This window comes from Manis pentadactyla, chromosome 4, assembly GCF_030020395.1.
Source record: "Manis pentadactyla isolate mManPen7 chromosome 4, mManPen7.hap1, whole genome shotgun sequence".
NCBI classification, from domain to species: Eukaryota; Metazoa; Chordata; class Mammalia; order Pholidota; family Manidae; genus Manis; species Manis pentadactyla.
Window position 1 is genome coordinate 131,031,532 of NC_080022.1, and position 27,263 is coordinate 131,058,794.

The 27,263-nt window shown below is 40.2% G+C and overlaps 1 protein-coding gene across 3 annotated transcripts; it reads left to right on the top strand.

Annotated features, from left to right (window-relative positions):
• The first annotated feature begins 1,248 nt into the window (after positions 1–1,248).
• Positions 1,249–26,127, top strand: MYH2 (myosin heavy chain 2). 3 transcript variants are annotated; one of them, XM_036927734.2, is made up of 40 exons: positions 1,249–1,335; positions 1,588–1,630; positions 3,081–3,308; positions 3,406–3,549; positions 5,008–5,164; positions 6,271–6,298; positions 6,382–6,490; positions 6,578–6,670; positions 7,063–7,126; positions 7,245–7,343; positions 7,992–8,095; positions 8,627–8,765; positions 9,115–9,233; positions 9,323–9,472; positions 10,546–10,716; positions 10,881–11,190; positions 11,833–11,900; positions 12,706–12,793; positions 12,884–13,001; positions 14,055–14,178; positions 14,265–14,401; positions 15,789–16,044; positions 17,631–17,873; positions 17,982–18,158; positions 18,241–18,386; positions 18,470–18,560; positions 18,648–19,037; positions 19,660–19,786; positions 20,473–20,591; positions 20,732–20,928; positions 21,616–21,799; positions 21,877–22,042; positions 22,145–22,269; positions 22,444–22,752; positions 22,840–23,043; positions 23,364–23,489; positions 23,576–23,746; positions 23,829–23,933; positions 24,053–24,148; positions 25,842–26,127. In XM_036927734.2, exons 3-40 carry the CDS (start codon positions 3,105–3,107, stop codon positions 25,992–25,994), a joined length of 5,811 nt encoding a protein of 1,936 aa, XP_036783629.2. In that variant the 5' UTR covers positions 1,249–1,335; positions 1,588–1,630; positions 3,081–3,104; the 3' UTR covers positions 25,995–26,127. The 3 variants fall into 3 exon arrangements, with proteins under 3 accessions (XP_036783629.2, XP_036783630.2, XP_036783631.2); XM_036927735.2 differs by lacking the exon at positions 1,249–1,335 and adding an exon at positions 1,360–1,413; XM_036927736.2 differs by lacking the exon at positions 1,249–1,335 and adding an exon at positions 1,376–1,481.
• Positions 26,128–27,263: the final 1,136 nt, after the last annotated feature.

Consider the following 27,263-nt stretch of genomic DNA (forward strand, 5'->3'; position numbering starts at 1 on the left):
TATGTGGCTGATGTGCCTTTTTAGTAGTGACCAACCTAGCAGCAGGGCAACTCCTTTAATAAACACATAGACTTTTTGCAGATGGGAGTTTCATCATCTTTTGAAATATTTGATATGAAGAAGAGTTCAAGTGCATTCAAAATTTATTCTCATCCTAGAAATTTCGACAGTGTATTCATCAATGAAGGGAAAAGGAGCTGGTAAATTTTAAATATATAATTTCAACAGTTGTGAAAAATATATATATGGTTTTACCTTTTCATCCTCTTCTTATGTAAAGATTCCCCATGATGGTAATTATTGGGAATTCAAATACTGTATGCCATCATTTAAAAAATTTTGATCAGGAACTGCATGTTATTTCAAGGGTAAAGCCAGATATTAACACATTTTGTTATTGGAATCAAGCTGAAATTTCTCCTTAGAAGTTTAAAAAAGACATTATTTAGAAACTAGACACATTAAATATTTTATATTTTCCTTAACCCTGTATATATATTTATATCACATAAAGAAATATAAAAACATAAAGAAATGTTCTCATCAAGCCCTTTATAGATATAGCCAAATCACTTCCACATTACTCTAGCCTACTACACTAATATATCTTTTTTTTTTCTCAATGTGCTAACATGAAAAATGTTGGGACACATTCCCTAAATGCATCTTTTACCACTAGAAAATAGTCATCCTTTTCTTATTGCAGGCAAGACAGGTGAGTAGGTAGACAGGGAATGGTATGCTATGTTGAGGACCGGTCTGGGCAAAAGCGAAACACTGAGAATGTAAGGATATCCTCCAAACTACCAGAACACCAGAACGAAGAGAAGACCTTTTTAAATTGTTGAAGGCACATACTTTAGTTTTGCAGGGCTGGAAGGAAAGGATCAGTAGGTGAAAATTAACCCTCATGAAATTAAACTGGTATTTGTATTTTATTCCTATCATTTAATATGTTAAATATGAAAAGTGATGCCAGGCAAGCCTGAGTGGCATGTCCAGAAAGGCCAGGAAGAATTTATGGCAGATGCCAGTTATTCTGGCTGCCCTGTCACTGCCTTTATCCACCAGCCTGAACCTTCCTTTCAGATCATCTTCTCAAATTATCCATAGGAGATTTATTCACATACTCAATAAGAAAAATATTTCTAATTATATCCAACCATTCTTCATATGAATGAGAATTATGCAGGGACGCAAGATTGCCAAGACTTTTTTTGCCAAACAATTCCTTTTGACTTAAGAAAGAAGAGGCAGCTGCATTGTTTCCATAGCTATCCATATAAAAGAGCCCTTGGAATGACACTGACTCGTCCTGCTTTAAAAAGCTCCAAGGTAAGTGGGAACAGGACTGGGCTTTCAGGAGGGACACTGGCCACACCGCCTGGTGTTTCCCTGCAGCTGCTCGTTCTGGTACTGCTCCTCCTGATACTGCATGTTTTACATCCATGACTTCCGTTGTCTTCTGTTTACAATAGCAAGTAATGCAGCAAATGGGTTTGGTTTTTGTTTTTGTTTTATTTTTCTGCTTTTGGTTAATAAAGTGTTTTTCCCTTTTCTGTTTTTTTTTTTTTTTTTTTTTTGCAGAACTGTCTCGCTTCCAGGGTAGATCTTCTCACTTGCTAACAAGGTAAGATTTGGACTAACCAGTCCCTGAAGGAGAAGAGCCTCTAGGATGGACTTGTGTCACTTAGCAACCTTTGAGAAACTGAGTGTCTCAGTAAATACCTTAACAACTGTACTTTGGTAAGGGAGCTGGAGAGGCAGAGAGGGAGAACTTGTCTTTTAGAACAGGGTATATATACTCATTGAGGACTCAAATATTGGTGGGATCACATTTTAGCAGAAGAGTCACTCAATAGAATTTTTTTTTCCATAGGGGGAGAAAATCTGCACCAGAATACCCTGGCTAACAGTCTCAAATTAGATACAAATGTATCCTGTTATTAGGATTCATTTAGTAAACAGGCTATCTTACAAATAAGAAAGGAGGTACTTAGGAAAATGATTCCTTTAAACTTCTTTAAAAACTTTTAAAAGGTTACCTTACCCAATACTGAATTTTACATGAAAACAAAACACTGAGAAACTTGTTACATATATGACGAAGGTGTTACTTTGCCCTAAGACCCCCTGAATTTCTAAAGAGAGAGTCTGGCAGATAGCTGATTAAAACAAGTTCAAGTAACTGCTCCCGTAATGACTGTGGTAGCATTCTTTGCCAAACCTTTGGTTCTATTGATGCCATTGGCAACCTGCAGATAACCCACATGGAGCACCGCCAGCTTGCATTCTTCAGAAGGAAATCTGGAATAGCAGAGGGAGCCCTTCAATGTTTGAAGAATGAGGTTAATGTTTGCCATGGCTTTGATCCTCAATTAGTTTAACCAGGTTAAACTGAATTAACTGAATTCAATAAGCAAAGAAATTATGTTTGGCACATTCTACTAAGCAAACAAACAAAAGGCGAACAAAATTACAATCCTCAAAACCACTGAATTTGAGCACTTATGGTTGAATATCAAAAGCAGGAAATAGAGTTCGCTTCCATTATATGTCAAGAAATGGAATTTATTACTTATCATAAGTGACATTTTATATATAAGTGGTAGCCTGAACGATTTCAAACTGCTTTTTCAGTCATCATTTTAACTTTTTTTTTCAAAGTATTTTTACAATACTTCATGGGCTGTGAATTAAGAAAGGCAAATACTGTAATCCCTATTCTTAAGATGGAGACACCAAGGCTCAAAGAGATCAAGGGTCTTACCCAAGGTCACAAGCTCCTTAGGAGCATGCTGAGTCCACAGCCCAGCTCCCTGATTAGCTGCCAGTCTTAGAGTATAAAAGAAGATAATGGATGTAAAGCCCCCAGTACAGTGTTGGGTACACAGCGTCCCCTGATATATCTGAGTCTTTATGGTCATGTTTATTTCAGTAACTATAGCGCAGTGGACAGAGGACATGCCTGTTGGAATTTATAACTAATGAGTTTTCCATGAAATATCATCAGTATAGAGATTTACTGATGCTCATGACAGTCCATGATCTCTAGTGTGAAGTGGTTTCATCTCCTTTAGGACCTCTGACTGAGTTCAGCAGCCATGAGTTCGGACCAGGAAATGGCCGTATTTGGGGAGGCTGCTCCGTACCTCCGAAAATCTGAAAAGGAGCGCATTGAGGCCCAGAATAGGCCCTTCGATGCCAAGACAGCTGTCTTTGTGGCGGAGCCCAAGGAATCCTTCGTCAAAGGGACGATGCAAAGCAAAGAAGCTGGGAAAGTGACTGTCAAGACTGAAGCGGGGGCAGTGAGTGAAATCCCAGGACCCGGCAACGTTTGATTGATCCTTTTTTTTTCGGTTGGGTCACTCAGTTAACGTAACAGTTACCTTTCCTGTTTACCAGACTCTGACAGTGAAGGATGACCAAGTCTTCCCCATGAACCCTCCCAAATTCGACAAGATCGAGGACATGGCCATGATGACCCACCTGCATGAGCCTGCGGTGCTGTACAACCTCAAAGAGCGCTACTCAGCCTGGATGATCTACGTGAGTGCCTCCCCACCCAGAGGAGGCTTCACCCTCATCGCCATGGCCCCCACCAGCCCACTGCTTCTTCCAGAGCATCAGTGGTTCAGAGTAGTGACTCATTTTACTTTCACTAGTAGTGTAACCAGTTAGTATAAAAGGTAACTAGTTAACTAATTAGTATGCTAGTTAGTTGACTAGTTAAAATATTCACTACTGCTATTGTAAAACACAACCGAAGAGCTGGAACTGTCTTCTCATTAAAAGCTGGGCAAGGCCATTGTCCACGTGGACTGGGTTTGCCACAGATCCCGCGGACAAACATTGGAGAGGCTACTGCTTCTATCTCCACTACATGCTTTCGTCTCTTACCATCCCCTCATCCCAGCTACAAAATCATCCAGAGGGAAAAGATAATACATTTTAACACATGAAGAAAATGTTTTACAGACTAGATTTCACTCATTTCCATTCCTCCCAAATAGCAGCATTTGTAGCTGTGTGTTCTGGTCCCTTCTGTGAATGTCACCTCCTTGAGGAAACCGTCCAAATTCCTCAGGCAAATTGGATGTTATGTCCTATTGTTTCTGTCCCTGCAATAACAACACTGACCACGTTTTTCTGCCATCATTCATTACCTGTCTGTCTCCTGTGTAGTCTGGGAGACCTTGAAGGAACAGCATCGCATTTGTGTTTTGTTCCAATGCCTTGCAGAGGCCCAGTACATAAAATGCTCTCAGTAGATATTTTATAGTTGAATTTATTAGGTGACATCAGCATTTTTGTATAATTTAGCCAGTGCTGATATTCAGCAGGACCACACCGATACAGGTGGACCTGGTCAGCATCGTCCTCATTGGTGGGTGCCTGTCTTATACCAATTGTCAAGATCTGGAAAATCCCCCTGTTGTAATCACAGTGTATTTCCATCATTCTGTGTTCTATTTCTTCCTAACTTAACAGTATGTTGCAAATATTTCCCCAACATTGCAGCCTACTTTCAAATTCACCTATTTCAATGCCTGCATCATAGTGTCTTAAGAAGATTTACCACATGTCACCTAACCATTTCCATATCGTTGTGCTCTTAGGTTGTGCCCCAATTTGTTTTCACGGATTTGAACTATCTTAATGCTGAAAAGGAAATATCTGCCTATATCCTAAAACACAGTAAAAATGTCTCACACTACCCACTGAACACAGTAAAATGTCTCATACTACATATTAAAAAAAAAAACTTTCAGAACTCTTGCTGTGACAAGGCCCAAGAGGTACAATAAAAGGTCTAAATTGTGGTCCCTTCCTTTGGGGGTTTTGCTGTCTCATTGTTGAAACTTCCAATTAGTTTTCAGGCTGATGCCTGAACAAATGTAGAATACTTACTTAAAGTGTTCCTTGTAGTTAGAATATTAATAAGTGAATTGTTCAACTAACAGAAAGGGCCTTTGGGTAGTTATTCCTTTTTATTTTCTGGCACAGACCTACTCGGGCCTCTTCTGTGTCACCGTCAACCCCTACAAGTGGCTGCCAGTGTACAAGCCTGAGGTGGTGGCTGCCTACCGAGGCAAAAAGCGCCAGGAGGCCCCGCCCCACATCTTCTCCATCTCCGACAATGCCTATCAGTTCATGCTGACTGGTGAGTCAAATGCTTTATGTGCACATAATCTTTTTGGAGCAGAACCACAGGAGAAAGATACTCTAACCATTTCAACATGATCTTTGAGATAGTCTCCTTTAGTTGAAGCTGGTGTATTTGTGAGGAAGAAGGTCCAGGAAGGAGAGAGTGTAAAAGATGACTTGCTATTATATAATTGCTAATTATCTCTTAAGCTTTTAAAAGTCAACAGAGGTTGGCCATAGTTAATAATTAGATAATTTTCTTTCAAATGACACAAAAACAAAAAAGCTTGTACAAAAATATAAATGTCTACATGTATGTATGCACACACACACACACACACAATCACACCTACAAACTGTGTTTCCATTACCAAGAGCTGAAAAACAGAATAAAAGTTGCTTATGTGGCCTTATCCTCAATATCAGAAATTATGACCAATGAACAGTCTCTCTCTATTAAGGATGATGTAAATACTATTGTCCTTTGCCCGGAACTGACCTGACATCACTTTAGATTTTAAGGCACATCTGGTATTAAAACAGTTACACAATGAATCTTCTTCCTGGAATATTGTCTCAGTAGGCCAATCTAAGGTACTTGTCCCACCTTGGGGAAAGGGCTTAAAGAACTTCTCTTTAGAGAGAGTAAAACGGAAAATGAATGCTTACCTTTCCCCAGAAATATGACTAAAGCCATGATCACTTCCAAAGCTACCACCTTTACTCTATTTACTCCTTTACACACTTTAAAATTTCTCCAATGCCTATTTTTCATTACTTCCTGCACCTGATACAAATATGTCACTACCTAAGCTGTCATCTAAATCCAACTAAAGACTCAAGTCCAATTTGACATTTATTTAGTGGCAGAGTATTAAAAAGAAAAGGGCTGGTGCTTTGTTGTAGTGTTCCCATTTAGATGGTTGTACCCATGCTAATGTTGGGAGTGGTGGGATGAAGAGCAGGCAAAGAGCATACTAGGAAAGGCAGTAGGCCCAGAGCCCAGGAAGCCCTGGGGATTGCAAAGCCCAGTCTGAAAAATACTAAGTTCAGTCCAGGTTACCTACAATTTACAAATATACAGGTAAACAGTGTTAAATGTCTGTAATTTCTCTTTCATAGACCGAGAGAATCAGTCAATCCTGATCACGTAAGTAGATTTTATGCCTTCTTTCCATGGCTGCAATAGCTGCCACTTTTGGGACCTCATCTGACTTAGTTTTTATTTGACAGTGGAGAATCTGGTGCAGGGAAGACCGTCAACACCAAGCGTGTCATCCAGTACTTTGCAACAATTGCAGTTACTGGAGACAAGAAGAAGGAGGAAAGTGGCAAAATGCAGGTGGGTCTGATTGCCAAGGTCAGAATCTGGGCTCTTGGGTAAGAAGTTCCTGAGTGCCAGACGTGAAACCTGCTCTTGCCTTTGCAGGGGACACTTGAGGATCAGATCATCAGTGCCAACCCCCTACTGGAGGCCTTTGGCAACGCCAAGACTGTGAGGAACGACAACTCCTCTCGCTTTGTGAGTCACTTGGCCACTGCTGCAGACATTGCCTGCTGGTTATAAATGATGAGATGCTGGTGAACACATTCTGGGAATCTTTTCCATTCACATTACATTGTTCTTTCCTTTTCCTCTGAGCATATAATGACCTGGATCCATGTCCCATCTAAAAAGATAGGTGACCCTACTTGGTTCTTCCTTATGTGTCATTACCTACAAATGTTCACAGTTTCTAAACTAAAGATAATTTTCATTTTGCCTACAAAATAGGGGATGCACCTTTTTTACCTGATAAACACAGTCTCTGACTTGATTTAATATTAATGAACTAGCAGTTCAAGTGTTTTGAGTTTCTCAAAGATTTGATATGACTTAAAACACAAAGCAGTAATATTGGTTTTCCTTTCAAGGGTAAATTCATCAGAATCCACTTTGGCACTACAGGAAAACTGGCTTCCGCTGATATTGAAACTTGTAAGTTCTTGGATAGCCTTTACCATTGTTTCTGTTTCTTACGGCCTATAAAGTTAGCCCATATTTGCATCCCATATAAATTGTGCATTTTTCCTCTTTGTTATTTGTTTACCTCCAGATCTGTTAGAGAAGTCTAGAGTTACTTTCCAGCTTAAGGCTGAAAGGAGCTATCATATTTTTTATCAAATCACATCAAACAAGAAACCAGAACTAATTGGTAAGAAATGTCATGACTTCTTTTCAGTATTGCACCCAGCACTTATCAATGCCTGCTCCAAACTAGTATTCCACAGAATTTTGTCAAGTTGATACATAACCTTGATTTTGAAAATAGCTTTATAAGGTTGGTAGAAATTTACATGTGCTTATTATAAAAATTTGAAAAGAAAACTGAAAACACTTCCAAATCCTATCACTATGAAATAACCATGATAAGCACCTAGATCAATATCATTCCAGTTATTTTCTGTATATGTATCTTTACATATAGGTACATACATAAAATAACTGGAATATAGTTTGATGTTCTTCTGTAATCTACTTTTTTCATTGATTAATATACTATATGAAGCATGGCTATTAGACAGATGTTCCCTCTACATTATTATTTCTGAGGATTATACAGTGTTACATACTAGAGATAGTATAATTTACTTAACGATATCATTTTAAGAATATTTAGGTTGTTTCCAATTCTGGATTTTAAATAGTCAACACTACACTGATTATCCCTACAGATATAACTTTTCCCAATATGTAATTATCTTTTTTGGCATCATGTAGTACCTAAGAATTTATCCTAGAAATCTCTTGTTTTAATGAAGACGATAATTCTGCTTGCCTTTGCTCTGTTCCTTGTACTTAGAAATGCTTCTGATTACCACCAACCCATATGATTACCCATTCGTCAGTCAAGGGGAGATTAGTGTGGCTAGCATTGATGATCAGGAAGAACTGATAGCCACAGATGTAAGTACAACAAAAGAAAATTAGAATGAATACATTGGATTAGAGCAATGATCCCTTCTAGGTAAATGTGCAATTTCTAGCAGAAATAGCAAAAGAGAGTTTAAAGATGAGCCACTGGAGTGGATGTACCACTGGAGTTAACTGACAAGATTAGGATGTTCCCCTACAACCTTTTACTTTCCTTAATAGTCTTTGAAAGGTCTTTCATTTCTGAATTCATCTAGACCATTGTAATCTATTGCATTAGGTACATACCACATCTCAGAATAGCAAGTTCCTTAAGTTCACTATCTTGTTCTCTGTCTTAAGTTTACTTTTGAATCCTCAGAGGGTATGTACCTATAACTCTAATGCTCAGTCTGGCTTTCGGTTTACTAGCTCCCTATACACCAGTCTAAGATGTGTCTTGTCCCTTATCAATACTGGTAGTTTCCTTGGTTTGATGAGCAAGTTAGGAATCGGAATGTGAACTCTTCATAGTAAGTGTGTGGAGATCATAACCTAACAGTATCCTATTGGTTATACTGGCAGAGTGCTATTGATATTCTGGGCTTTACCAATGAAGAAAAGGTCTCCATCTACAAGCTCACAGGGGCAGTGATGCATTATGGGAACCTGAAATTCAAGCAAAAGCAGCGTGAAGAGCAGGCAGAGCCAGATGGCACGGAAGGTATCAACTGAGTCATTCGCCTGACCTCATGTTTGTTTGACGATCACATTCTTAACTTGCTATTCTTGAGTTTTCCTAGGAAGACAAATTTATTTTTAAGAATTGAGTTTTAAAGTATACCTAGATAATATACTGTATGAAGCATGGCTATTAGATGTTCCCTGTAATTTCTGAGTTCTTTAGGGCACACTACTCATAATGACGGTCATGAGTTTAGTGAAAAAAATGGTCAGAAATGCTCAAAAAAATATTCTGAAAACACAAAAACCTGTAGCTTAAAAGATTTCTTTCTAAGGAAGTGGGTTGCTTTGGGCCAAGTAAACATCATTCTATCCTCTCGTCCTTTCAGTTGCTGACAAGGCAGCCTATCTCCAGGGTCTGAACTCTGCTGACCTGCTCAAAGCCCTCTGCTACCCCAGGGTCAAGGTCGGCAATGAGTTCGTCACCAAAGGCCAGACTGTAGAGCAGGTAGGTGCATAATTCAAATTCATTGCCAGTAATGCAAGCATTTTTAAGGTTCTTTAATAACCTCAAGAGATATATTTTTACCTATCAAGGTGACCAACGCGGTGGGTGCTCTGGCCAAAGCCGTCTACGACAAGATGTTCCTGTGGATGGTCGCCCGCATCAACCAGCAACTGGACACCAAGCAGCCCAGGCAGTACTTCATCGGGGTCTTGGACATCGCTGGCTTCGAGATCTTTGATGTGAGTAGGCAACTGGTTGGTAAGGGGATGTTACAGTGAGGCAATGACAATATTATTAAGAAGAATTTTGTGATTACGACCATTTCTTACCACTGTCAAAAAGTTATGCTTAGGCTTAAAAGAGTGTGACTGGGCAGCTACTAATCATTTATTGTAGTGGCAATTCCCTCTCTATAAGAAACAGTGCACTAAATAGGACTCTAACTTGCTATGTGATCCAAAGGGAGTGAGGAATTAGCTTAGTGTAATGGGGGGCTCTGAAAATCCCACTGTGCAAAATGAAGTTAACATAAAAACATCAAAGTAAGCCTGTGCAACATACACTACGTCTGAATACACAGTGGAAAAGCATTTGGAAGTGCTGAGGCAAGATAGTAAGAGCTAAGAAAATTCTGTCAGCTGAGTAATTTAGAGTCAGCATTAATTCTTATTAATGTGATAGCATAGCATAACAATTCATATTTGATGTTGAAATACATTTTTTTCCTGCTTACAGTTTTTAAGGTCTTTCTCTTTCCAATTATAAAAGCAAAACTTGGGCATTGCAGAAAATAGGGAAAATCAAGAAAAAGATTCCACATTAATTCCACTATTTATAGCTAGCTAATGCTAACATTTTGGCTTTTTAAAAAAACATGTTCAAGTTTTATTAGCTGTACGTGATATTAGGTATCTTGATTTTTTTTTCACTCCACATTAAAGAACCAGGGTGGTAATTAGTGTTCACATGCAATGAAGACTTCTATACAACAGAGATTCCTCCCAGCCAGCTTCTAATGGGTTGCAAATGAGCTCTTAATGGAGTCAACAGAAACAATGGGAATGCACATGGAATGATTAAATAGGAACTCAGAAAAATACCCAAGTAAACTTAAGCAAGTGCAGGGAAAGAGTATTTGTATGTATGATTTAAGATTTTGTATAAAAGGGCAGCAAATAATAGATTTCACAGTCCCCCTCACTGACTTTGATATCTGTAATCTAAGGGCTACTTAGTATATATTTTTAAATTAAAAGGTCTTATATTTTAGAATGTTCAATTTGCTAAATAGAAAACACACCTATTTATTTAGTACAACAGCCTGGAGCAGCTGTGCATCAACTTCACCAACGAGAAACTGCAACAGTTTTTCAACCACCACATGTTCGTGCTAGAGCAGGAGGAGTACAAGAAGGAAGGCATCGAGTGGACGTTCATCGACTTCGGGATGGACCTGGCTGCCTGCATCGAGCTCATCGAGAAGGTCTGTTTGGCTTTTCGGAAACCATTTTTTGTGACAACTAAATTATTCAATTCTAATAATTTAATTAGATTATTTAATCTAATAATAATTAAAATTATTTTAATTCTATAGACAGGGAAAAAGTTTAAATAGATTAAAATTTTGTGATGTGGTCTGCTTTTCAGCCGATGGGCATCTTCTCCATCCTGGAAGAGGAGTGCATGTTCCCCAAGGCCACGGACACCTCCTTCAAGAACAAGCTGTATGAGCAGCACCTTGGAAAGTCTGCCAACTTCCAGAAGCCCAAGATGGTCAAAGGCAAGACTGAGGCCCACTTCTCGCTGATCCACTATGCGGGCACCGTGGACTACAACATCACGGGCTGGCTGGATAAGAACAAGGACCCCCTGAACGAGACAGTGGTTGGGCTGTACCAGAAGTCTTCATTGAAAACTCTAGCTCACCTCTTCTCTGGGGCTCAAACTGCTGAAGCAGGTAACACTCAAACCTCTTATACTTTCTCTAAGTGTTACAAAATGTGATGTTAGGTTAAGGCTGCTGATAGCCCTGGCAGAAGGCTTAAAGGGCCAAGCCCATTGTTCTTCCAAGTTTTGAGTAAGTAGGCTGCATTGAGATCATACACTTGAGGCTCACTCCAGCATTGACAGAGGCCCTCCTGCAAAAGGCCAGAGAGGAACTATCAGGATCTCAACCAGTGAAAAGTCTCAGCTTCTTTGATCCTCTCCTGCTGCTTCTTTCACATCTGATGAATATTTTCACATCTGATTGAATGTGTGGGGATATGTAAAGCAATAGATCAACTAATTTCTTCTTCTCAATCTGAGCTTCTATTGGTGATTTTTGAAGTTACTGTGTGTCCCCAAATATCCTAATATTGAGGAGGCTCTTTCTATACAGTGAAGCGAATGCCCTTCACTGCATTTCCTAATGAAGAAAGAAATCACAGCAAAGTGGATGCAGACTTAATTGAGGGGTAAAAGTCATTCAAGTTCAGAGAGGCCAGTAGTGTTGAAAATGCTTCACTCGATGAGAACAGAAATTGGCAAGAAACAGTCCAAGAAATACAGTTGATTTGAAACTGTATTTGAGTGACACCTTTTCTTATTTTTTCTCCAGAGGCAGGTGCCAAGAAAGGTGGCAAGAAGAAGGGCTCTTCTTTCCAGACGGTGTCTGCCCTTTTCAGAGTAAGGAAGAAACTGGTTTTGACAGTCCCTGGTTGCTCTGGGAAATTTGTTTTTAAAAGCACAGGGTCTTCTTTCCAGAAGTCTTTTAGGAAAGGATGGACTTTAACTAATGAGTTGTTAATCTAGCTTTGGAGAGCAGAACTTTAAATTACTCATTGTTCTTAGTTCATCTTTCATGCCAACTCACACAATGAAGAATATTTTATAGGCTATTTTATAAAACATAATCCTCCTCTGCCATTCATAATTTAGGTGACTTGTGAAAGTAAGTGACACGTACTCAGAGCCACTAAGGCATCAGAAAGACTAATGAAATCTGGCAGCTAACCAATGAGGAACCTTAGGTATCCTTGTTTTTAATCCAGTCCAGTTCAGTTATAACAGTCAGAATTGCTTCCCTTATAGATATTTTTATGCCTTAGAATTTGAGAGTGTTGGAAAGGAGGAGTTACATTTATGAGAAAATGTCCAAATGCAGTTCTGGAGGAGAAAGGGTGACCATCTAGTACACAGGAAGGCAATGGTCTTGTAAATGCATGGGGGAGGAGGTGGGGGGGCCACGGACCAAGGCAGGAGGAAGGACAGTGCTTATATACACTGAAAAGAATCATGTGTCAGGCTGCTTTTCCTGTGTCACTCCTGCCAACTCAGTGGAGAGAGAGGAGAAAACTGCATCCCAGTAGAGGCATAATAAAGTGTAATCTTAAGCGAAAATGGTCCAAACTGGTCATTCAGCTCAGCCATCACCAAATGCACAGACCCATGTCTGAAGTCTGAAGCAACAAGATTTTTCCTGATTTTACAGGAAAATTTGAACAAGCTGATGACCAACCTGAGGAGCACCCACCCTCACTTTGTGCGCTGCATCATCCCCAATGAGACCAAAACGCCTGGTGAGCAGTTTTAGAGTGAAAGCACAAAGCATGGCTGCCACAGCCACTTTTAAAAAAAACTCTGTAATGAATAAACATGTATTATTTTAGGGGCCATGGAGCATGAGCTCGTCCTGCACCAGCTGCGGTGTAACGGCGTGCTGGAGGGCATCCGCATCTGCAGGAAGGGCTTCCCCAGCAGGATCCTCTATGCAGACTTCAAACAGAGGTCAGGCTCCCCTAATTATGGTATGTCTTAAAGTTCAGAATAAATGTATTTCGTGCAAGCAAAACAAGTTAGTGAAAAATATGTTTCTCTGTGTTATTTTTAATCTGCCACAAAAAAGTAGAAAATTATAAGCCTCTAAACACCTTTAAAATAAAGATAGGCCACGTATCAAGCACTCTGAGGCCTTTCTTTGGATGTACCAAGTTCTTGGCTTAGCTCATAGATGTATAACCTCAACTTCAATAATTTGAGAACTACCATTTTTGAGTGCTTCATAAATGGATTATCTCATTTAATCCTTACAAAAATTCAGTGAAGGGAAGTAATATCAGTACCTGATTTTATAGATGAATAAGCTGAGGCTCAAAGAGATTAAGCTACTTGTCCAAAGCTACACAGTTATTAAGTGGCTGAGTCAGGAACTCTTTCATGCATGGAGAGCTGCCAGTGAGTCATTTTCTGTCTCTTTGGTACCACCATTTTTTCTCTCATATGCAAGTTTCCCAGAACCAGGTCACAATTTCAGACCCTCAACTCTTCTTTTTCCTCCCTAGTAAAGTCCATCTTGAGAATCAAATAAGAGGAAGAGGGGACAAGGGGATGGCTGGCAGCACAGGGAGCTGGTCTTTCCTCAGTCTGGGTCTGGCAGAGTTGACAGAAAACTCAGTGCTCGAGAACTCCTACCTATAGTGTACCCTCTACCAGACTTCTCAATAAAAATTTACTTTCTTGGACTCAGGATCTTGAAAAGCAAATGCATCCAGCAAGGCTAACATGTTACATTTTATTGACCACCTACATCATAATGCTAACAGGATTACAGAATCCTTTCCTGAGAACAAGGTCTGATGGGCCAGAGAGTTGCAACTGTGCAGGAAGGTAAAATGGAGTAAAAATAGTCAATAATAGATTGACCATCCATGCAATGCACTTCCTGAGAACAAAGAATAATTTTTTAAAAGCTCTGAATTTCTAAGTGGATCATTTCATGTTGAGCTATTCTTAGTTGTCATTAATAAACCAAGTTTCAAAAAACTATATTTATTTTAACAGATACAAGGTATTAAATGCGAGTGCTATCCCCGACGGACAATTCATTGACAGCAAGAAGGCTTCTGAGAAGCTCCTTGCATCCATCGATATTGACCACACCCAGTATAAATTCGGTCACACCAAGGTAATAGTCTCTAAAGCCCGCCAGATGCTATTCCTGTCCCCTCAAAGTTTTTGCAGTTTCTGAGCTGCAGTTCTGCCCCCACACAGGTCTTTTTCAAAGCTGGTCTTCTGGGGCTCCTAGAGGAGATGCGAGATGACAAGCTGGCCCAGCTGATCACGCGAACCCAGGCCAGGTGCAGAGGGTACCTGGCAAGAGTGGAGTACCAGAAGATGGTGGAGAGAAGGTATAAAAACATTGTTTATTTAGTCACATCTTCCTTCTTCAGAAACACATTTGAGGTAGCTTACAGTTAAGACTTAGATATAATAAGGCCACCAATGTAAGAAGGAATGGATGAGTTCCATACTGAAGTGGGATCTACATGTACCAGAATACTTAAGGTGGAGCTCATCACCATGGAATACATTCTGAGTGTTCAGTAAAAAAAAGAAAAGCATAAAGTGTGTGTAGTTCTTATCCAACAAGAAAAAAATGTATCAGTGAGTAAGCAAAGACAAATTTTGCTCTATCACTTGGTTCTAATATGAATTTAATGGGCGGAAAATTAAATAAGTGACATTAAACTGTATATCAGACAGTATTTTCAACAGTGGTTTTATACAGGATACAGAAGCAACTTCCGTTTCATCATTTCTAATACCAAACTATTATGATTTAAGATGTTGAGGCCATTTATCTGTAAAAGATTATGTTTAGTAACCTGATACAATGTAGCCAAGGCACATAGCTTTCTAACATTCTAATGTGACTGCAGGACAGAGTTCTAAGATTAAAGATCCAGTCACCTCAAACTGCAAGGTGCATATGCACAGAATTCATAATGAGAAATGCATTTTATATTGCCACCTGTGCATCCATCCATTTTTGTATATATGTGTAAATAAATATAAATCATTTACATGAAACAAATTTTATTTCTATCATCTGTGGTTATGCTAATATTTTCTACCAAATTCTATTTCATTAAAAATAAGAAGTTTGGTTATGACCCATTATACATATCTTTGGGCAGTTCATTGCTTTTATGTGAGGGTAATTAATTTTTAAAATAATTAAGATTAAAACAAGCATGATATTACAGAACAGAATGCAAAATTCACACATTAAAACACAAAACCAGAGGCTTGCAAAGAAATTCTTGTGTTTTTAATGAGTCCATTTATCTCATGCCCCATATCCCTCAGGAGTCTAGTTTTCTCCCTTCACTGCTCTGAGAAGTTTGAGAAGCACTGATGTAGAGCAGTAGTTCTCCAAGGGTGGTCCTTGGACCCATATCAACAGCATCTCCTGCAAACTTGTTAAAAATGCAAATTTTTAGACCCCACCTAAGATCTTGCAAATCTGAATCTCTGACTATAGGGTCCAGGAACCCATATTTTAACAAGCCCTTCAGATGATTCTTAATGCATGCCAAAGTTTGAGGAACACTCATGCAGAGAAATGAATGATTCACAAGTCTTTGACCAGCACCCCTAAATATAATTTCTTTCATCTGTGCTTTGAAAGTAGGTGAGGAACATGGTGGGGACAGAACCTCCAACTCTCACTGCCGTGATTTCATCTCATTTCATCATCCCTACAACATCTAATCTGCATCAATTAAATTTCAGGGAGTCCGTCTTCTGCATCCAGTATAACATCCGTGCATTCATGAACGTCAAGCACTGGCCCTGGATGAAGCTGTTCTTCAGGATCAAGCCCCTCCTCAAGAGCGCAGAGACCGAGAAGGAGATGGCCACCATGAAGGAAGAGTTTCAGAAAACCAAAGATGAACTGGCCAAGTCAGAGGCAAAAAGGAAGGAACTGGAGGAAAAGATGGTGTCACTGTTGAAAGAAAAAAACGACTTGCAGCTCCAGGTTCAGTCTGTAAGTAGTGCTCTCATCCTGGGTGCTGCTACTCAGGCTGCAAGAACAGGAACCCCAGCCACCCGCGACCGGGAGCTGGGCAAGCACCAGAGGGAGAAGGTTACAGCACTCTGCTGGTACCGTCAAGTCCATATACTCCGTCATCCCCCAAGAGCCCCTCCCCAGCCAGGACCAGGGCAGTGAGGTACAACTGACCATTGTCTTCCATTTTATATAATCTCATCAAATTACAGGGCTTATGACTTTTTTCTCTTTGAAGACAGATTCTTAAAAGTGATTTTAATGGGAAACTATCCCAAATAAAAATTAAGGGGAGGATAGCAATAAGTGGGTTTTTTTCTCTGAAATTTCCTTGAACTTCTAGATGTCTGTGGGTCTTAAATCACAAAATGTACAGCTGACAAATGGCAGTATTTCTACATCAGATTTTACTGAATGGTTGTTAGTTATTGATCTCCAAAACTCAGATTTGCTCTTTCGGATCCATCTCTGTGGTCAGAGCCCCACAGTGCCACACCCGATCGCTGCCTTAGCACCTAACTGCTCTGCCTGGCCCCAGCTCTCTCTTCTTCCACCCACCCTGCTCCCTGCTCCTGAACCAATCATTTTAAAATTGCTTCCATCAACTCTGAAATGTAATTTTTAAGACTGTCTTTCATTTGAAGTGAACTGAATTGGTCTGGTATAATTTACTCATCACAAAATCATATTTTTTCCTGTTGATTAAGTAGTCTTTTCTTTCAAGTTTGGGTGGTGTAATCACTTCTTCTACAGAAGGAAATAACTACAGTAGGAAGTAATAACTACAGATGGAAAAAAAGGTGTTTTACTGCTCCCACCCCCCTCAAACCTATCCTGAATTCTCTTCTATTGTCCCTAGAGAAATACTTTGAATCTGTTCTCCACTACTATATTCACCACATGGCTATATTCAACACATTTTACTATTTTTGTGTATTCAAAGGCTGATAGGATATGAAGACTCAATGGTGAATGCATATATCAATATCTCTCTCATTTCCTGTCCATCCCTAACCTTCTTAATTGGGAACAGAGTAGGTTGCCAGGACTCTCTGGATTACTTTAGCCTCAACTTGAGTTTAGAGCATCATCACCAGGACCATCCTCCTGTACTACAAAGAGATACAGCTTAGTAGAAGTAGCATTTTGAATTTCTCCTGCTGGAATGCTTTCTCTCCTCCAGCTCTATACCCCAGTAAATTGATTTCTGCAAAACCAAATCCTACCCATCTTTCAAGGCCCAAGTCAAATGCCCCTTCATTCATGAAACCATCTCTGATACAACTTTTCTGATCTCTTATGTCACTAGTTGCTTTCTGTATTGATTGTAGCTGTGTGTGTGGTGGGGTAGGCTTTCTAACCTACCGCAGAATATACTCCTCTAAAGAAACGGTACAGTATCTGATATATTTGCATCTTTCCATGTTGTGGAGAATCCTGCACTGCACACAGCAGGTGACTCATAAAAGTTTAAATCTAAAGAACCAGCAGCAGAGATTTACACTGTTTTCATTGTGAAATATTTCATTCGTTCTTCCCAATTTTGATTTTGATTCCAACTCAAGGAAGCTGAAGGTTTGGCGGATGCAGAAGAAAGATGTGACCAGCTGATCAAAACCAAAATCCAGCTGGAGGCCAAAATCAAAGAGGCAGTTGAGAGGGCTGAGGATGAGGAGGAGATCAACGCCGAGCTGACGGCCAAGAAGCGGAAGCTGGAGGACGAATGTTCGGAGCTCAAGAAGGACATAGATGACCTTGAGCTGACACTGGCCAAAGTTGAAAAGGAAAAGCATGCCACAGAGAACAAGGTGTGAAAATATAGAAGAACATGTATGTTTTCATTATTATTATGGAGGACAAGCATAAATTTGAATCCACCAAAATATATGTAATGCAAAATATTTTTACTTCCCAAGGTGAAAAACCTCACAGAAGAGATGGCGGGCCTGGACGAAACCATAGCTAAGCTGACCAAGGAGAAGAAGGCCCTCCAAGAGGCCCACCAGCAGACCCTGGATGACCTGCAGGCGGAAGAGGACAAGGTCAACACCCTGACCAAAGCTAAAATCAAGCTAGAGCAGCAAGTGGATGACGTAAGTCTAGAATTAAGAAGGAAATTATTTCCTTCAAAAGGAAGCTAAGCATTCTTTTTGACTCAACAGTATTTATATTTAGCTTGAAGGCTCTTTGGAGCAAGAAAAGAAACTTCGCATGGACCTAGAAAGGGCTAAGAGGAAACTTGAAGGTGACCTCAAGTTGGCCCAAGAGTCCATAATGGACATTGAAAATGAAAAGCAACAGCTTGATGAAAAGCTCAAAAAGTAAGTAAGGAATAATTGCTTGTAAACTTGCTCCTAATGATGGATTTGGACTCAGTTGATCTCCTTTTCTACTTTTCAAAAAGGAAAGAGTTTGAAATTAGCAATCTGCAGAGCAAGATTGAAGATGAACAAGCTCTTGGCATTCAACTGCAGAAGAAGATCAAGGAGCTACAGGTAACTCCATGATTTCCATCAGACTAATTCAACAAGACAAAATTACTACCAGAAATAAGCTAAGTTTGTGCTTTTCACCACTTCCAGGCCCGCATCGAGGAGCTGGAGGAGGAGATCGAGGCGGAGCGGGCCTCCCGGGCCAAAGCAGAGAAGCAGCGCTCTGACCTCTCCCGGGAACTGGAGGAGATCAGCGAGCGGCTGGAAGAAGCCGGAGGGGCGACCACGGCCCAGATTGAGATGAACAAGAAGCGGGAGGCCGAGTTCCAGAAAATGCGCAGGGACCTGGAGGAGGCCACCCTGCAGCATGAAGCCACGGCGGCCACGCTGAGGAAGAAGCACGCGGACAGCGTGGCTGAGCTTGGGGAGCAGATTGACAACCTGCAGAGGGTCAAGCAGAAGCTGGAGAAGGAGAAGAGCGAGATGAAGATGGAGATCGACGACCTGGCCAGTAATGTAGAAACAGTCTCTAAAGCCAAGGTACTACAGACTCTGGGAAATTGTTATTAACAACGATAACCCTTTACATACACATCATAGTTTGCACAGGCCACTTGACACACATTATGCCATTTGTTCTTAGTAGTAATCTAGGAGGTAAGCAGGAAAGATATTGGCATTTGTATTATTTCCACTTAACACATGAAGAAGCTGAAATTCAAATAAATGCATCAGCCCCATCACACCATTAATAAATGACAGCACCAGGTTTTGCACACAGGACATCTGTGCTCTCTCTGTCTCCAATAATGTCAGTTATCCAAAGTTCCATTTAGCTAAAGGCAATGAGGTATTTGTGAACATGTTTTTAGGAAATATGCCCTAGAATTCTTACAAAATCTTAAATTGAGAACATAATCCATAAATGTTTTATATTAATATTGAATAGGACTTCATGGTTTACTTTTTTTTAAATCCCTAAATTCCCAATTTAGGACAGCAATCATAAAATACAAAAACATTTCCTATATATCAGATTACATGTAAGAGAATCTGGTTTATTTTGTATGTCAAAATAAATATTTTTTTTGTTTTAGAGGAAACTGTAGCTATAGCAAAATTATATTAAAATGTCCTACTTCTTACACTTTTTCTCACCTAGGGAAACCTGGAGAAAATGTGCCGCACTCTGGAGGACCAACTGAGTGAACTGAAATCAAAGGAAGAAGAGCAGCAGAGGCTCATCAATGACCTGACAACCCAGAGGGGACGCTTGCAAACTGAATCTGGTAACTGCCTCCTCTCTGATGGTGCCTAAAAGTAGAGATGATGCCGTTAAAAGGAACTGATTTGGTGATGTGAGAGCCTAATAAAAGCAACTGAGAGCATGTGTGATTTACCGAACAGCTCATCTCAACCTGCTTGCAAGGTCACTTGGGGACAACACTGAGATAAAGAATTCAATAGGACTGGATGAAGCTCTGTTCCTGAAAGGCCTTGAGTATTTGGCCATGTTGCAGGGGTGTTTGGGATTAGAAGTCACTCCAGCATGGGTCCAGGGTCTCTGTTTTAGACCAAGCTTCTTTTTATCTATATCAGAATGAACCGAATTCCTCTATAGGGCAGTGGATTACCCAGTCTCTCAAAAGTCTTATGAAACTGGGACTACACAGAATTAAATACTTTAGTTCCCTTTCTTGACAGGATCATAAGGTTTTACATAATATCATATCACCCAGAAACATTAGTTATGGAGAGAACAAGAAGAATTTAAGCTGCAATTTATTCATTCAGATTGCGTTTTGCCATAAAAATCAGAAATTTGACCTTAACCAAGAAGATGTCAACAAAGAATCCAGTTCTCTGAGAACTCAACTGAGGGGTGGGGTGTTAAGAGTTAAAATTTATTTCTTATAAGAGCTTGCAAATTTTTTTATCCACTGAAAAAAATGGTACCATTTCTTTTGACTCTCAGGTGAATTTTCACGTCAGCTAGATGAGAAAGAAGCTCTGGTGTCTCAGTTATCAAGGGGCAAACAAGCTTTTACTCAACAGATTGAGGAACTGAAGAGGCAACTTGAAGAGGAGATAAAGGTAACTATTATTATGACTCACTTTTCCCCCACGTCCTGGTCCTAATTGGAGTCCATTACACCAGCTTTTAAAGGGTTTTGAAACTTAAGAATTCAACATTTAAGCATCCTGTAAAAATGAAGGTGTGACTATCTCCTCAGGCCAAGAACGCCCTGGCGCACGCCCTGCAGTCAGCCCGCCACGACTGTGACCTGCTGCGGGAACAGTATGAGGAGGAGCAGGAATCCAAGGCCGAGCTGCAGAGGGCGCTGTCCAAGGCCAACAGCGAGGTGGCCCAGTGGAGGACCAAGTATGAGACGGATGCCATCCAGCGCACTGAGGAGCTGGAGGAGGCCAAGTACGTGTGCAGATGTGAGAGCATGCACAAAAGGCTTTGCACATTGAATTAGGAAGATACAGCCTCTGATGAGTGACTTTGCCTGCAAACGTTCATTAATTATCTCCTATTTCAGGCACTATCAGGCCCCAAGCACTATCAGGAATAAAGCAAACACGATCCCTGCCCTCCTAGCCTAAAATCCAGTCAAGGAAATAAAAAATAACAAAACATTATACAGATAATAGGACTTCCTGCCATTTGTCAAGCACACCAAGCTCACTGCCGAGATAAAGAATTCACTTGCTGGTCCTGTCTGCCATATCCTCCCCCAGGCCTCCTCTGGCTCACTCTCTGATGTCATTTAGATCTTGACCCAAGTGTTACCTCCTGACAGAGGCCTTTCTTAAGTATCTAGCACAGTTGCCCACCCCTTAACTCTATTTTATGTTTCTTCATTGCAGTTTTATCTGTGATGTGTTCTGCATTTTCTCATTTGCTTATTGTTTCTCTCACACATTCAGACATTTTTTGCCCTCTTCACTGCTGTGTATCCAGGGTCTGGCTCATGATTCGAGCTCATCAGTAACTGTTGAATGAATTCATGGATATTTTTAATGCAAAGTTCCCAATATTTTCAATGTGGTGATCATTCATAATTCTTGTTTTGGTTTGCTTCCCTCTCTACAAACCTATATAACCTTCAAGGAAGAAGCTGGCCCAGCGGCTGCAGGCTGCTGAGGAACATGTGGAAGCTGTGAACGCCAAATGTGCTTCCCTTGAAAAGACTAAGCAGCGGCTCCAGAATGAGGTGGAGGACCTCATGCTGGATGTGGAGAGAACAAATGCAGCATGTGCAGCCCTGGACAAGAAGCAAAGGAACTTCGATAAGGTAATTTCTGCACCAGCCTCTGCTCTCTCCTATCTCCCTCGATCCTTTACAGAAGGTGACCACTCTCAGTGTTTCAGATCCTGGCAGAATGGAAACAGAAGTATGAGGAAACCCATGCTGAGCTCGAGGCCTCCCAGAAAGAGGCCCGCTCTCTCAGCACTGAGCTGTTCAAGATGAAGAATGCCTATGAGGAATCCCTCGATCAGCTAGAAACTTTGAAACGAGAGAACAAGAACTTGCAGCGTGAGTCCCTTTCACTCTCAGTAATATTCCTGCCTTGGAGGACCAGTTCTCTAATGTCTTCTGTCTGACCAAGTCTCTACCTGTCTTTTACCCAAACAACAGAGGAGATCTCCGACCTCACTGAGCAGATTGCAGAAGGAGGGAAACGTATCCATGAACTGGAGAAAATAAAGAAACAAGTGGAACAAGAAAAATCTGAACTTCAGGCTGCTTTAGAGGAGGCAGAGGTACAGGACATATCGTACACTATAAACAAATAAGGCCAAAAAAGAATTAGGTCCACCTGCAGAGATTGAATAAAAAAAGATAAGTGGCACAAAAATCAATGAAAGGGTGAGTATGCAGAGAAACTTGTGAATGCTTCCATTCCCTGCTAACATCACCCCTTGCTGTCCATTAAGGCATCACTTGAACATGAAGAGGGAAAGATCCTGCGCATCCAGCTGGAGCTGAACCAAGTCAAGTCTGAAATTGATAGGAAAATTGCTGAAAAGGATGAGGAGATTGACCAGCTGAAGAGAAACCACATTAGAGTCGTGGAGTCGATGCAGACCATGCTGGATGCTGAGATCAGGAGCAGGAATGATGCCATCAGGATCAAGAAGAAGATGGAGGGAGACCTCAATGAAATGGAAATCCAGCTGAACCACGCCAACCGCATGGCTGCCGAGGCCCTGAGGAACTACAGGAACACGCAAGGTATCCTCAAGGTAAATGGGCGCAAGAGATGGTCCCAGGATGGCTGGAGTGACTGCAGCCCCGAGGACAAGGTGTCTCAATGATCATTCATTCCACAGGACACGCAGCTGCACCTGGATGACGCCCTCAGAAGCCAGGAGGACCTCAAGGAGCAGCTGGCCATGGTGGAGCGCAGAGCCAACCTGCTGCAGGCCGAGATTGAGGAGCTGCGGGCCACTCTGGAGCAGACAGAGAGGAGCAGGAAAATCGCAGAACAGGAGCTCCTGGACGCCAGTGAGCGTGTCCAGCTCCTCCACACCCAGGTGAGATTCAGCACAAAGAACACACCTTTAGTAAATGCTTATGTGTCCCAAAAAATATAAGACAAATGTTTTATATGACAGCTAGGTTTTTATATTTTTACCAAATTTTAACTCTATTTTGGAGAAATCACTTGTTGTTTTATTTTGCATAAATTACTGCTGATTCATTTCCTAAAATATTTTAAAGTTGTCCATATTCTTAACAAAATAATATTGAAGGGCATTTGACTTACAAATTATTATCTGAAAATGTTTTTAAATGGCTACCACTAAGTACTTTGGTAACATGATGAAAAATTTTATAACTTATTTTTTATCAGAACACCAGCCTGATCAATACCAAGAAGAAATTGGAAACAGATATTTCCCAAATGCAAGGAGAGATGGAGGACATCGTCCAGGAAGCCCGCAACGCAGAAGAGAAGGCCAAGAAGGCCATCACTGATGTGAGCAGAGGGCGACGCCATGGTCAGCGGGGATCTCGGCGTGCTATCGCAGCTCCCTCAACTGGCTTTGTTTTACTGCTGCTTAGGCGGCCATGATGGCCGAGGAGCTGAAGAAGGAGCAGGACACCAGTGCCCACCTGGAGCGGATGAAGAAGAACCTGGACCAGACGGTGAAGGACCTGCAGCTCCGTCTGGACGAGGCTGAGCAGCTGGCCCTGAAGGGCGGGAAGAAGCAGATCCAGAAACTGGAGGCCAGGGTGGGTGTCTCAGTCTCTACTCTTTCCATTTGTTCCCAATGCTTTATTGGATCAAAATTCTTAAGGGCCTATTTATTCATAGGTGCGCGAGCTGGAAGGAGAGGTTGAGAGTGAGCAAAAGCGTAATGTTGAAGCTGTCAAAGGTCTACGCAAACACGAGAGGAGAGTGAAGGAACTCACTTACCAGGTACAGCAATAGTTTTTGTCAGATAAGCGCAGCTCCAAATATATGTGAAACATCCATATGCAATAATACAGTAGTCATGTGCTTTTGAAGTAAAGTCTATGGTTTTTACAATCTTTCAGACGGAAGAAGATCGGAAAAATATTCTCAGGCTTCAGGATTTGGTAGATAAACTTCAGGCTAAAGTGAAATCCTACAAGAGACAAGCTGAGGAGTCTGTAAGTATCCTTAAGACAGAAGGGAGAAATCCTTTGTTAAGTAAAGCTAATAAATAAATAATTAGATTAACTAATCCTTGTAGTAAATAAGCTGTTTGCTTTTTAGAACACTGTTTACTTCTTAAAAACATTTGTGCATTTTTGTGCTTACTGCTTATTAGTTGTAATAGTAATAGCTTGACTTTCAAATTAAATTTTGATTCAGAAAGAGACATCAAAAAATTTCAAAGTATTACAGGCCACATTCTCTGGCCACAGAAGGATAAAATTGTAAGGCAATGAAAAAATATAAACAAATTCCCAAATGCTTAAATGTTAAAAAACTAACTTTCTTAAATAAGTGTTGGGTTAAATTGGAAATAAAAAATATAATTACTGACTATTAATTATAAATAAAATTTCAAGGGAGTTGCTACTTTTACAACTCCATTTAATGTAGTCAAAGTTCTCCTTGGAGGACAATTCACTGCTTTATTTGTTTCATTATGAATCGAAAAACAAATAATTGAATAAACTGATAGTCCAATGAAGAAATTTTTAAAATAATAAATTAATATAAGTAAAAAGTACTGTTAGAGATAGAAATGGATGAATCAGAGCATACTGTCTGCTAACTTGATAATTTCAGTAATATGTGATAATTTCTGGGGAGTTAATAAAATAAATAGACTTAAAACAAGTTTAATCAAGAAAAGGAAGGAAGAAAATACAAACTCATAACATTAGGGGTGAGGAAGGGGACAGACCATGTAAGTAGAGGATTTCTTTTTAATGTAAAATATAAATCTGTCAATGAAGGTGAAACCTTGAAGAAATTGATGCTTTTTATGGGAGAATATAAATTACTATGTTGGCTGAGTTAGTTACTTCAGAATTACTTCTGGAAATGAATTCAGGTCCAGGTAGATCTTTCAAAATTTCAAGGAACAGATAATCCCCAAGCTACATAAGCCATCCCAGAGCATGGGAAGATACGGAAAGCTTTCCAAATCATTTTAGGAAGCTCATATAATCTTGTACTGAAACCTGTCCCCAAGAGAATGGGGAGGGGAGGGTGACTAAAGGCAGGTTTACTCATAAGCATAGTTATAGCAAAAAAATATTAAGTCCCTGAAAACCTTACTTTATTGAGGGAATTGTCCATCAACAATCCATTGGTGATTAAATAGGGTTAATTCTAAGGATCACTTAATATTAGGGTATCTGTCTATAGAATCATTATATCCAAAGCAGGAGAAAAAGAGTGATTGTTTTGAAATGTACCGAAATGATATACGATAAAACTCAACATTTCTTTAAGGCAACTTTTGAGAATTCATCTTTAATATGATAAAGAATTTCTAACTGGAACCAACAGCCATCTTACAGCGAGCATTAACAAGCAGGCTCTGGTTTCTTGCCTTCTTCTCTGCTCTTCTATTTGGTTCTTGCTCTACTGGTGGTACATACTTTTTTTTAACATGTTTGGTTACAAAAAGAGGGATGCCATTATTTATGAGACACTGCGCCCCAAATGAATCATAAAGCTCATCTCAGTGATAAGCAAAATCCAGGAGGTGGTAAGATAGACAACAGTGTTCCCTGTGGAGTACCCTAAGTTTTCCATAGATACCAAGTCTTTTCTTCCTTTAGGCCTATGTGGCCTAGCTAGATGCACATTATGGGTTCCTGATGATTCCATTTTTATTCTCAGGAGGAACAATCCAACACAAATCTTTCTAAGTTCCGCAAGCTCCAGCACGAGCTGGAGGAGGCCGAGGAGCGGGCCGACATTGCTGAGTCCCAGGTCAACAAGCTGCGGGTGAAGAGCCGGGAGGTTCACACGAAAATCATAAGTGAAGAGTGATCATATCCTGGTGCTACAGAATGGCTGAAGAGACCCACACAATGTGGGCCTTCAGTCGTTTCTCTCTGTAATTATTGTCTATTTTACCCTATTGCGAAGGAAATAAAGAGCATAGGAGACTTTGTAAACAGTATCATTAGACCGGTCTTTTCTTTTTCCTCCTGAAACAGTTAACTTGCATTAACAACAACAAAAAGCTAGAAATAATCACAATGCTATCAAACAATTACATTCAACCTGCCACTAAGAAGTAATTACATATTCCCTTTTCTTTGAGGTCTATAACAGTATTTTAAGACTATAAAGTTGTGGCTTATCAGAGAATCCTGTTCTCAGGAACAGAAATCTGGAAGTCATTTTTCCTTCTTTTTAACCTCTCCTTAATATTGGGACATAATAGGATTTTAGAAAACTCCTGATTCCCCTAATGAGAACCTTATTTTTCAGGTCTGTGCAAAGAATGGCACCAGTGACATTCTCACACAGGGGATTCAGGCTGAATTGCATCAGTAATTCTCTTTGCTTAATACTGTTATCAAGGATACAAATCCACAGTATTATTATTAGCATATGAAGATTTTCATCATTAATGCCAATATGCTGTATATTCACATTATGTGCATTGGGTAATGGGGATGACATGAAAGAGTGAGATGTGACCTTTCTCACCCTATGAAAGCTACACGGTAGCTATAAAGTCTGGAGACAAAAAGAATATTATTCTAGATATTATAATCTAATATCAATAAGGTATTTATTAGCCTATGTTTCCAGACTTGATGGGCCCCTGTATAATCATGTGAAGAGTCAAAATAAAAGGTTAAAAAAGGGTCAGTAAAATATGAACCCTAAAATAGATCATTTAAATGTATATTCAACACACATGATAAGTACGAATTTGTTGCAAAAACCACATATAGTAGCAATCTGATTTACTTAGAGAAATTTCCCTAGAGGATCAAGATTTTTTTAAGCTGGATTTCTTTGAGATGCATATCCAAAAATATAACCTTCCTGGACAGCATAAAGGAGAAGCTAAATGGTAACTGACCCTCTGAATAGAAAGCAAGAGCAGATTAGTTTAAATGGCCCCGTGAGAGCATGCGGCACGTGGCCCTGGCTTACAGGTAACTCGGACTCACGCGGCCGCACCGGCCCCAGGAAGGCTGTGGGACCGCCCTTCTCACTGCGTTGGCTCCTCTTCCACTTTGTTCCCGAATCACCCTTAAATATTTCAGTGCCTCCTAACTTGGCAGCAATGACCAAAAA